At 48.2% G+C, this 12,679-nt stretch overlaps 1 protein-coding gene across 4 annotated transcripts in view; it reads right to left on the bottom strand.

Annotated features, from left to right (window-relative positions):
* TENT4B (terminal nucleotidyltransferase 4B) overlaps positions 1-10,610 on the bottom strand; it is a 79,345-nt gene extending 68,735 nt beyond the window's left edge. For 2 of the 4 annotated variants that reach the window (XM_072827117.1, XM_072827115.1), the window contains exon 1: positions 9,891-10,609. In XM_072827117.1, the coding sequence (XP_072683218.1) occupies positions 9,891-10,555 (665 nt within the window). In that variant the 5' untranslated portion in view covers positions 10,556-10,609. Of the gene's footprint in view, positions 1-9,890 lie in introns of all 4 variants that reach the window. The other 2 variants (XM_072827116.1, XM_072827118.1) reach the window with 2 other exon arrangements.
* Between the last annotated feature and the right edge of the window lie 2,069 nt (positions 10,611-12,679).

A 12,679-nucleotide genomic window follows, 5' to 3' on the forward strand; every position in this document is an offset into this window, starting at 1 on the left:
ATCGGACTCCCTGCATGAGCCTACTTCTTCCTCTGCCTGTGTCTCTGCCTCTCTGTGTGTGTCTCTCATGAATAAGTAAAATCTTTAAAAAAAAAAAAAAAAAAAAAAGGACAGTGGTATTAACACCTCATACCAAGAAGGAAAGAAAGGTAGAATAACTAACTTTGAGGAAAAAGACATCCAAATTCCAAACCTCATCAGACACCTAATACTTCATTAAATCCAAATTATCAGAAGTTAACTTTTGAACCTCCTCAACCATGATGCTAGTGGATTCTTCCTCCTGCTGTGGCAGAAATTTATAAACATTTGATGGTACCGAAAGTTACATTATTTTGACTAAATCAAAACAGTAAGGGAAACACATGAGGTCCCAGTTCTCAGTCCAGAAACTAGTTCTGCTGAAACACGGTTTACTCCAGGACAAGTGTGAAGGTGAAGCACAGTCTGAAGGCATTGTTCAGATATAAAAATACTATAAAAAAGGAGGCACCTGGGTGGCACAGTTAGGCATCTTGACTCTTGGTTTCGGCTCAGGTCATTATCTCAGGGTCGTGAGATCCAGCCCTGCACCAGGCTCCATGTTTGACAGGGAGTCTGCTTGAGATTCTCTCTCCCTCTCCTGTCTTTCTCCTCCCCCATGCACAAATCTACATGCACTGTCTCTCTAATAAAATCTTAAAAAAAAAAAAAAAAAAAACACTCTAAAAAACACTTCACCATCACCAATAAAAACCACCAAGGAGTGTTTACTTCCCAGAAGAGAGCCAAGCAGAGAGAAAATAATACTCATACGAAAGGAAAGGACACTAAATTCTGAAATCTTTTCTGCAGTTGTCTTTTTACATGTTTTTAAAAAAGTGAAAATAAAGCTCTACTTCATACTAGTTTATAAGAAAAAGCAATATGTAAAGGAAACACTGCAAAGTACTTCAAAGATAAAGAGTTAAAATGTGTTTTACTTAGAAATTTTTAATTAAAGACATTCTCAATACTGTCAAGAAGTTTCGGAAAAAAAAAAAAAAAAAAGAGTCGGAGCGCACCTGGGTGGCTCAATTTGCTTTAGCCTCAGACTCTTGGGTTTTGGCTCAGGTTGTAATCTCAGGGTTGTGAGACTGAACCCCACATCTGGCTCTGCGAGTTCTGCATCAAGTCTGCTTTAGATTCTTTCTCCCTCTTCCTCTGCCCCTTCCCCATTCCCACGCACATTCTCTTTCTAAATAAATAAAATATTTCAAAACTAAAATTAAAGTTAAAATTAGGTGAGGCTATTTAGGAGGTTAATTTGATAAAAGCACAATGAGGGGATCCCTGGGTGGCTCAGCAGTTTAGCACCTACCTTCGGCCCAGGGCGTGATCCAGGATCAAGTCCTACATCAGGCTCCCTGCATGGAGCCTGCTTCTCTCTCTGCCTGTGTCTCTACCTCTCTCTGTCTCTCTGTCTCTCTCTCTCATGAATAAGTAAAATCTTTAAAAAAAAAAAAGAAAGAAAGAAAGAAAGAAAGAAAGAAAGAAAGAGCACAATGAACCATCAGTACCTTTATTAAAACTAAAATTTTAAAAAGTGATAATGCTGGGATCCCTAGGTGGCTCAGCGGTTTAGCGCCTGCCTTCCGCCTAGGGTGTGATCCTGGAGACCCAGGATCGAGTCCCACATCGGGCTCCCTGCATGGAGCCTGCTTCTCCCTCTGCCTGTGTCTCTGCCTTTCTCTCTCTCTGTGTCTTCTCATGAATAAATAAATAAAATATTTAAAAAAAAAAAAGTGATAATGCTAAATGCTGGCGAGCATGCAAAGAAACAGGCTTACACACATCACGATATGAATAGAATATGATACAATCACTCTAAAAGAGAGTTTAGCAGGGCCGCCTGGGTGGCTCAGCGGTTGAGCGTCTGCCTTCAACTCAAGGTGTGATCCCAGGATCTGGGATCGAGTCCCACATCAGGCTCTGTACAGGGAGCATGCTTTTCCTTCTGCCTCTGTCTCTATGTCTCTCATAAATAAATAAATAAAATATTTTTAAAAATAAATAAGAGTTTAGCAGTTCCTTTCAAAACTAAATACATAGTCGGGGTGTCTTAGTGGCTCAGTCAGTTGAGCCTCTGGTTCTTGGTTTCAGCTCAGGTCATGATCTTGGGGTTGTGGGATCAAGCCCTACATCAGACACTATGCTTGGCAGGCAGCCTGTTTGGGATTCTCTCTCTCTGTCCCCCTGCCCCCCCAACATACACTCTCTGTGTCTCTCTAAAATAAATAAATAAAAATAAATATGTATTTACCATATGATCCAGCACCTTTATTTATTTATTTTTAAAGATTTTATTTATTCATGAGAGACACAGAGGGGCAGACATAGAGGGAGAAGTAGGAGCATGCAAGGAGCCCCATGTGAGACTCAATCCCTGAACCCCGGGATCGTGCCCTGAGCCGAAGGCAGATGCGCAACCACTGAGCCACCCAGGCATCCCTATTTTTTTTTTTTTTTTAAGATTTTATTTGACAGAAAGAGCACAAGCAGGGAAAATGGCAGAGGGAGAGGGTGAAGCAGGTTCTCAGCTGTCCCGAGATCATGACCTGAGACACCCAGGTGTCTCGACCTAGCACTTTTAAGGCATTTACCCCCTAAAGATGAAACTTTATGTTCACATAAAAATTTGTATGCCTAAGTTTATAGCAACTTTATTTGTAATAGCCAAAAACTGGAAACTCTTCTGGTATGTCCTTCAATGCATGAATCATTAAACAAACTGTGGTACATCCACACATTGGAATACTACTCAACATTAAAAAGGAATGAACTATTAATACACGAAACAATCTGGACAAATCTCAAAGGAATTATGGTAAGAGGAAAAAAGCCAAAGTAACATACTGTGTGATTCCATTTATCATTCTCAAAATAACAAAATTATAGAAATGGAAAACAACTTAGTGTTTGCTCGGGGTTAGAGATGATGGTGTGTGTGAAAACAAAGGGGTAGCATAAGCGATCTCTGATTGTAGTGACGTCACACAATCTACACATGATAAAAGTGCACTGGACTACATACTACATGCACAAATGAAAAAAAAAAAAACAAATGAGTGCATGTCAGACTGGTGAAATCTAAATCAGGCTATGAAGTGTAACAATGTCAATTTCCTGGTTTTGATATTAAACTATAGTTATATAAGATGTTACCATTGCATGAAACTAGGTGAAGGAAACATGGGATCTCTCTGTACTGTTTTTTTTTTTTGCAACTCTGTGAATCTGTATTTCGAAAGAAAAACAAATGAGATGGGGCAATGCATGAACAGGTTAATATAATAAATAGAAAAAATTTAACATAGCATTTGGAACATGATACAAAGGCTACCACGAGCACTTTATGATTTTATTGAGCACTTTTAATAATAAATCAACTAATTTGAAAACACAGGTTTCTGCAGACTATTCAAACTACTGGAGCAGGAAGCATGATCAGAGGTAGAATTCCCGAGTTTAGTCACTAGATACTCCATGAAATCTCTTACAGACATGGCAAGATTTTTTTCAGACTTGAAGCTATTCAAGTGAACAGGAGCCAGTGCACAACATAAACATCTTCACATTGTTTCTCCCCCAAATCTCCCAACTTCAATCTCCATACGGTCCAAAGCCCTTAGTATACAAAAGTCTCTTATATCATCAAATAACTTATAAGATGAAAATAAATATATTGCCTGTTTGGATGCAAATTAATGTACAGTCTAGTTCAAAGCCATCCTCCATTTCAATATTCCCTTAGGAAAAAAATTCCATGTCATGTTAAAAATGGTAAAATGGATTTGAAGCCTTTATGGTGTCTGCAGCAGCTGAGTCCCTAGCAAATATTCTGAAGGATGGAAAGAACATTCTACTGGCAGTCTTCTGAATTCCTCAAGCAGGCTCTGAGCTGTCCAGTCAGCTCTGTAGGAAAGAGCAAAGACAGGAGTCTCAGACTAGCTGCTGGGAAGTGGACCCTAACTCTTCAAATAAGCATCCTCTTGGGCCTAGAGCCCCTCTTCGGGATTACTCCACACCTATGTTATGTGTGTGTAAGTGATTAATACATACAGTCTCTAGTGCCGTGGGTGTGATCCTGAAATAGTTTCCTCCACTAAATATTACTCTAACGGATTCAACAGAAGGGAGAATAGAAAGCTGAGTGAAATTATACAACAGCTTGCTTTTCTATCTTCCATAGAAAAAGCAGCTGAAATTTTTCACAGCTTCAGCAGGTATAAGAATATCTAACTACAACCATCTGACCAGTGCCCATATCAGCAAGGGAGCCCCTGAATTTTCTCCCCATGGACTTTTCTGGGTTCCTAACACTAGGATGTTTTGGTAGGGGTTTCATGGAAGAAGCTGTGCTATAAGGCCATCTATCACACCAGGACCAGCACTGTTTTAACACACACACACCCTCCCCATCTTGGGTTTTTCTAGTATCCCTTTCCTATCCCTCCTTTACTGCAATATACTGAACCTTCTGTGTGAACCCAGGGTAGACTCCAAAAAGCTCTATCCACTTGCTGGTTCCTTTTGCCTTTCAACAGCTAAAAACTTAATGGGGTTTAAAAAAGACTACACACCCTGACATACCAATGATCCTCAGTGACAGTCTTCACTGGTCACAGATTTTAGACAAAAGACGAGTTATGATATGAAAATATCTTAGGTGGGGCAGCCCCGGTGGCGCAGCAGTTTACACCACCTGCAGCCCAGGGTGTGATGCTGGAGACCCAGGATCGAGTCCCACATCAGGCTCCTTGCATGGAGCCTGCTTCTCCCTCTGCCTGTGTCTCTCTCTGTGTGTCTCTCATGGATAAAAAAATAAAATCTTAAAAAAAAAAAAAAAAAGAAGAAGAAGAAAGTATCTTAGGTGAACATAGTATATGAGATTTGGGGAAATTCTTCAAAATGAATTACACTGTTAGTGTAGAATGTACCCTGGAAGAAACCTAACATCTTCTCAAAATCACCTTTCAGTACTCAAATGCAGTAGAATTCAAGGACCCAAGGGTTCTAGTTCACCAAAGAATTGCTGGGGCTACATTAGTAAATGCACAGAAACTAATATTTAGAGCAAGCACTTGGAATACGGCCTCTAAATTCTTTCATACTCAACGCCATGTTAATCTGCTGGATCACTTACTTTGGAGCCCAGCACCAACAGCAAGCCTATTGATCACATCGTGTAGAAATTAGCAGAAAGAAATCATAATGCCGGTGCTGAAGAACAGCGTCAGCATCTTGGACTTACCATGATCTAGAGCACAGGGCACATCAGGAAGGACATTGCCCCACTGCAGCAAAGATGACTATGCCGTGGCCCCCAAATTTCAAGTCACTGCCAGACAGCTCCACCTTAACATCACCATATTTTTTTACTCCAAATCCACAATCCCACCCCTTATTTGCAATAATAACAGCAACATTTCCACACTCTGGTTCAAAGCTATAGCATGATTATTTAACCCAGGAAGGGAGTCAGGATCCTCTCCAACCTTACCCTGTAGCATCACACACACTCATTCATTCTTTACTGTTCCCATCCCCATCAGCCCAGGTTAAGAAATTATTCCTTAAACCTGAGTTTCCCAGCAGGGTCTTCCTGATTCCCACACTCAGATTCATGCTCCAAAACACTACTTTGAACAAGTCATCCAAGGCTTGAAAAAAAAGTATCTATAGATCTGGCAATGCAGCCAACACAAACCTATCCTGATGAGCTTGGACAAGCTCCAAGCACCTTCCACAAGAAGTTTCTAGACATAGGGGGGCTCAAGACCAAGGACTCTGAGTCTCCATAAGGTAACCGTGTTCACTACTTTTTGGACATCACTTCTTTCTCCATGGTAATCAACAATTAAATCTTTGAAAAGGGTTTATAGCTCATTTTCATGGACAACCAGAAGGAGCAGGTGGACTGCTTCCTACACCACAGCCAGCCTTGGAGGGAAATGAATTGCAAGAAATAGAATAGTGAAAGCAACTTTAAAAAGAAAAAAAAGAAGGAACACGAGCAAATTCCCTGAGTCTGTGGGTACACAAAGGCTAGGTGGTAAGCAGATTTTTTTATTTTTTTTAAAGATTTTATTTATTTACTCATGAGAGACACAGAGAGAGAGGCAGAGACACATGCAGAGGGAGAAGCAGGCTCCATGCAGGGAGTCTGACGTGGGACTCGATCCTGGGTCTCCAGGATCACGACCTGGGCCAAAAGCAGACACTCAATCACTGAGCCACCCAGGCATCCTGGATTTTTAATTTAAAAAAAATTTTTTTTTTTTTTTAAGTAATCTCTATGCCCAACATGAGACTCAAACTCACAACCCTGAGATCAAGAGTCACATGCTCCACCAACTCAACCAACCAGGCCCTGTCAGTTGTATTCAATTTTGAAAGAGAATATGAAGCTTTCAGGATGAAATCCAAATATCTTACTCTACATTTAAGAAATTTCCAGGTGCCCGGGTGGCTCAATTGGTTAAACATTTGATTCCTGATTTCAACTCAGGTCATGATCTCAGGGTCGCAATATTGAGCCCTGGATCTGGCTCCATGCTCAGTGGAGTCTGCTTAAGAATCCCTCTGCTCTGCCCCTCACACCTCTTACGTGCATGCGCACACACACACTCTCTCTCTCTCTCTCTCAAGTGAAAGAAAAGAAAGAAAAGAAAAGAAAAGAAAAGAAAAGAAAAGAAAAGAAAAGAAAAGAAAAGAAAAGAAAAGAAAAGAAAAGAAAAAAAGAAAAGAAAAGAAAAGAAAAATTTCCACCCTAGGGGCCCCCGGGTAGCTCAGCTGGTTAGGCAACTGACTCTTGATCGCAATTCAGGTCATGATCTCAAGGTCCTAGGATTGAGCCCTGCATGAAGCTCTCTCTCTCTCTCTTTCTCCCTCTGCCTCCCTAACTCTCTGCTCATGGACGCTCTAAATAAATAAAATCTTTATTAAAAAAAAAAAGTTTCCATCTTAACTAGTGACCTAGTGGACTAAAGGAAACATATACATAAAAGGAAAAATAAACATAAGCAGGCTATATAGCAAGAGCGAGAAGCAAGTAATTCAAAAGTTCAAAGGAGGAACGACAAAAGTGAAGGACCCGGACAAAAGAGAAGTCAGGATTTTGTTTTTTTTTTTTTTTTAAATTTTTTTGATTTATTTATGATAGTCACAGAGAGAGAGAGGCAGAGACATAGGCCGAGGGAGAAGCAGGCTCCATGCACCGGGAGCCCGACGTGGGACTCGATCCCGGGTCTCCAGGATCGTGCCCTGGGCCAAAGGCAGGCGCTAAACCGCTGCGCCACCCAGGGATCCCAGAAGTCAGGATTTTGAACTGTATCTTGGACTGTTCAGGAAGTATGTCAACCAGTTTGGTGGAGGCAGAGAACACAGAAACCAAAGATACAAGAGAGAGTATATATACAGCAGTCTCCAGTTCCAGTCCACTGTTCATGTGCCTTCCACTCCTCTCCCCTATCTGGACTGTCAGTTCAGAGGCCAGGAACCACTACAATTTGTTGACCTATTAGCTAAACATCGGTTCCTGGAACTCAGAATGCTAGTAACAGTTTTACTAAATAGTGTAACTTTGAGGTGCACCATGAATTCAGATTTTTAAAAACCTGTACTAAAAATAGCAAAACTTCTGTAAAAGTCAGGACATAAGGAACCATAAATCAAAACACGAATTTTTAAACACCCAGACACTCTTACGAAAAGTTAGGAACTGCTTAATAACACAGGAAATTTTTGCTACTGACAGCCTCTAAAGGAAAAGGCAAAAGAATGAAAAGTCTTATGAAGTGATAAACAGTTTTAAAAACAGGTTTACAATCAGTTTTTAAACAGTAATCCTGCTGGGAAATGGAAATTCCTCTCCCTAATCCCTTCTGAGGGCAATATATTTGAATCGGGAATAAGAACATCCTGACTCTATCGAAGTTCAAATATGAACCTTTTACAGTATCCCTATCATGAAAGAGCAAGTAGAGGAGAAAATAATTTCTTATCTGTCAAAAAGAAAAGCAGCCACTATTTTGGATTTATCACCTCTCTTTGCCAGACACACATGCAGAAGCTTCAGTAAAACGAAACTAGAGAACTTCAAGGTTTTAGTTGACAGTGATTACTTAACTGGAGCTTATTTCTGTGAAATGAAACTACCAGAACCTTTAAATATCAATTTGCTTGTCGCTAAACCACCGCTTTATGCTTCATCTTGGAAATGCTAACAGGATGGAACCCATGGGTCTTTTATTAAAACGTGATGACCATGGAGAGCGCCCTTGAAGCTTAGCAACAGAGGACTCAACCCTAAAAGGTTCCCCTCTGGAAAGCGAGGACAGGTTTGACATGTAACCCAGTGCCAGTCCTGAAACGCCTGACTGCATTTTCCATAAAAGGTGGGAGTTGTAATAGTAGCATATAGCAGACACCAGCCCACTAGAAGCAGATGGAACCCACCAACTCATTTTACCCAGACCTCCAAAAAGGTACACAGAACTATCTGTGCTTGCCAAAGCAGGGCAGATCTGAATGGGTGAATCTAAGAAAATGTTTCACAAAGGCTTACTAACGGTATTACATTTGCCTACTGTAGCCCCCAATGTAAAACAGGATCTGGAAAATGAAAAACAATTTGAAAGCTCATTCTTCATACTCAAGCTAAACACACGCAGACATACACATACATACATACATACATACATACACACACACACATACGGCCCGATTTTTTATTTTACAAAAAAAAAAAAAAAAAAAAAGACTCAGTAACCTATTCCAGCACAGGGGGGCTCTTCTAGAAGGGAAATCTAGCTGGAAACATTCCCTGCTTATGTACATAGTTCACTAGGGGTCAACTAAGATTCCATTTTGTAACAGCTGAACTTTAACCAGAAACTCATTAATGGTGCAACATTCACTCATTAGCGTGAAGTTACCCCCTAGAACGAAAAGCACTGGCTGTATCTGCCAGAATGACAACTTTACAGTGAGAAGCTGGATCCGAGGACCGTGAACTCCTAGAAAGTTCTATCAGCCTCAGAAGAGCTCACTATCTCCACCAGCCTAAACTCAGCTGTCACCCCATTTTTCACCCACAGAAAAAAGGCATCGCTAATACAGGAAAAAAAAAAATTTTTTTTAAATAAAAAATTAAAAGACGGGCCAAAGGGTTAACAGCAGGCAAAACCTTACAGGGTTGACAGGATTCCTGTTTGGGATTGGGGGAGGGGGAGGGGGAGGAGGAGGAGCTTTCTGGATGTTTCTATTCTTGGCAAGGAACGCACCTCCAGGTCCTGTACCATCAAAAGGCACTAACACAGGAATGTTCTCAGGGAATCAATGATTTGCCTGTGCTAACAGACTTCATCTTGGGGTGTGCTGATGCGGAGGGCTGGAGGGGGAAGCCTGGGGAAGGCGTGTTTGATTGGGGGAGGGGGGATGGGAGGAAAGAGTAGATGGATGTGGTGGGGGTGGGGGTGGGGGTGGGGGTGGGGGCCGGGAAAGGTGTGGACTGTTAAGGGGCCAGAGTGTGGATGACTAAGGGAGGTGAGGGGAGGATGTGGATGGTTGAGGGAATGTCCAGAAAAGGCCTGGAAGGCTGAGGGGGAGGGGGCCAGGTGTGGATCGCTAAGGAGGAGCGGGGGAAGGTGTGGATGGTGGAGAGATGGAGGAATGGAGGAACGGGCATCAGCCCCGGAGGGGCAACGAAGGCAGGCCGGCGGGGGGTGGCCTCGCCCAGGCTCCCCCCAAGCCACCGTCTGTGGGCGTGTGCCCGGCTGCGCGTGTGCAAGGGCCGGGCCGCGGGGCCGCGGGGCCGCGGGGCCGCGGGGCCGCCGAGCCGCCAGGCCGCAGGGCCAGCCAGCACTCACCCCACGACTCCCTGGTTGTAGTTCCTCCGCTTCCACGGGGTCCCGCTGTACACGCCCCCGCTGCCGTCGGCCCGGCCGCCCCCCGCGGCCCGCCCTCCGCCGGGCTGCAGCAGGCTGTAGTTGAGTCCGTAGGTGCTGGCCTTATTGTCGCGCTTCCGCTTATTGCTGCTGCCCGAGGCCGGGTCCGCGGGCTCCACGGCGGGGACGGGGACGGGGACGGCGGCGGCGGAGTGTGGGGACGGGGACGGGGACGCGGACGGGGACGGGGACGCCGAGGGGCCCGCGGCAGCCCGGCGGGCCCAGGCCGCGGGCTGGTGGTGGTTGTTGTTGTTGTTGGTCGTCTCCAGGGGCAGGAAGTCCCGCTGCTCCGCCGACGGCGCGTGGCCGCCCAGCAGGCGCTCCCCGGAGCGGTACATGCCGGCCGGGGCCGGGGCCGGGGCCGGGGCCGGGGCCGGGGCCGCGCCGCTGGGGCTGCCGGTGCTGCTGCCGCTCCCGCCGGTGGCCGTGCTGCTGCCGCCGCCGCCGCCGCTCGCGCCGCCGCTGCTGTGACAGTGGTGGTTGAAGTAGAGGTTCCTCAGCCCCTGGGTCGTCTCCCAGATCTGCATCCACAGACTGTTGGACGGTCCGAGCTGCTCTGGCTGGAACCAGGCGATCCTCGGATCCATCAAACGGCGGCGGCCGCTGCCCCCGCCCCTCCCGGCCGCCCGCAGGGCCGCCGCCGCCGCCGCGCCTCAGGCGCACGCCCGGCCTCGGAGGCTGCTGCTGCTGCTGCCGCCGCCGCCGCCGCCGCCGCTGCTACTGCTGCTGGGGCCCGCCGCGGGCGGCGCGGTCGCGCAGGGAGCCCGGCCGGCGCCGGCGGCGTCGCTCCCGCCCTCGGGGGCTCCGCGGGCCCTCCCCCCCTCCCTCCGCCCCTCCGCCGAGCCCCTGTCACTGGGGTCCCCGTGCAAATGGCGGCGGCGGCGGCGGCGGCTCCGGAGTAGAGGGCGAGCGGCGGCGGCGGCGGCGGCGGCAGCGCGGGCGGGGGCGGCGGCGGGGGCGGCGGCGGCGGCGGCGGCGGCGGTGGCGGCGGCGGCGGCGGGGGCAGCAGCGGCGGCGGCGGCGGCGGCGGCGGCGGCGGCGGGACGCGCCTGCTCCGTAGCGTCCTCGCTCCTCCGGCCCCGGGGCGGGGCCTCCGCCGCTCGCCCCGCCCCGCCCCGCGCTCGCCCCGCCCCCGCCGCGCTCGCCCCGCCCCGCGCTCGCCCCGCCCCCTTCGCGCCGCCCGGTCGGCCCCGGCAGCCGCGCCGTGCGTCACAGAGGCCGCGGTGTGGAGCTGCGGGGGCCGCAACCGCCCGGCCCAACCGTCCCGCGCCGCCCGAAGAAGAGGCTGCATGTACCTGGGCGTCCAGGCGCCCCCGACGCGCGCGCCGGCCCCGGGCTGGGCTTCCCGGTCGCCGAAACCGGGCCGGAAGGACGGACGGACGGACGGACGCCGGCTCCGCACCGAATGGATTGTGGGAGGCGCCGCCGCCGCACGCCCTGCCCTCCTCCTCCTCCCCCTCCGGCCGGCGGCCGCGGGGACCCCTCGGTTCTCGCGACCCCTCCCGAGATCTCCGCGCCGAGCCGCCTCGGGCCAGCTGCGACCCGCGGCCCCGACGCTGCGTGGACGCGGGCTGCGCGGGCGCCCCCCGACCCCGACCCCGGCCCCGACCCCGGCCCCGGCCCCGGCCCCGGCCCCGACCCGGGGCCCCTGCGCCGCCCGCGCGGCCGGACGCGCGTCCTGTGGAGCGTGTGAGCCCGCGGCTCGGAACCCCCCGCCCCCGCCCCCGCCCGGAGCCCGCCCGAGGCGCGCGCAGGTGCAGGCGCGGCGGCCCACAGGCTGCGGGGCGTGCAGGGAACCGTCTCGCCTCCAGGTGCGCCGGCAGCCGCGGGCAGGTCTCCTCCACTCCGGATTCAAGAAAACCCCAAACCTTTTAAGCCTCGGAACGAGGACCGTATCGTTGGCATCAGTCGAGATTTCCCAGAGTGGTTACTGGCCTGTCTTCCCTTGTCCCTGATTAACAACGACAAGGAAAGGGGAGTTTTAAGTATTTTAAATCCTAAAGAGAAAAAATAAAGAGTGAGCTCGTTTCCCGCGTGCCCTCGGAGGTTGGTCCAAAGTCCAGAAGGAGTCCCTGATGCCCTGTTGGGGCCGTTTGAGGAGCTCGATATTCCGGAAAGTTTGGGGGTTTTTTGGCAAAGATGAAAAAAATATTGGTCAAATTACAAAGCATTGCTCTACAGTTTTTCTTGCTCAGAGAAGAACATGGACGTAAATAAGAAAACACACCCTAAAAAACCCTAAAGAATTTTGGTTCATCCTCTTTGGTGATTTTCTACAAGTCAGTATTAAAAGTGCTCGCAGAATGCAATTTGATCCATACTGAGAATTACCAAGCCAGGAAAACGAGTAGTGGTATTCTTCAGGCTATTTACACGGACAAATTATACAAAAATAAAGCATTGTATAGAAACAGGTTTCTTTTGGGGGCGCGTGGCTGGTTCGGTTGGTGGAGCCTCGGACTCTTGATCTGGAGGTTATGAGTTTGAGCCCCTGGTTGGGTGTAGAGATACCTAAAAATTTTTTTAAAAAAAGGAAAAGGTTTATTCTGACAAACTTCAAACTTGTTTTAAGATTCAAACAAGAGGTTCGCCTGGTGGCTAAGCGGATTAAGCATCCAGCACTTGATCTCAGCTCAGATCTTGATCTCAGGGTCCTGAGTTCAACCGTGTGTTGGGTTCTATGCTGGGCATGGAGCCTACTTAAAAAAAAA

This window comes from Canis lupus, chromosome 5 (genome assembly GCF_048164855.1).
Source record: "Canis lupus baileyi chromosome 5, mCanLup2.hap1, whole genome shotgun sequence".
NCBI lineage: Eukaryota > Metazoa > Chordata > Mammalia > Carnivora > Canidae > Canis > Canis lupus.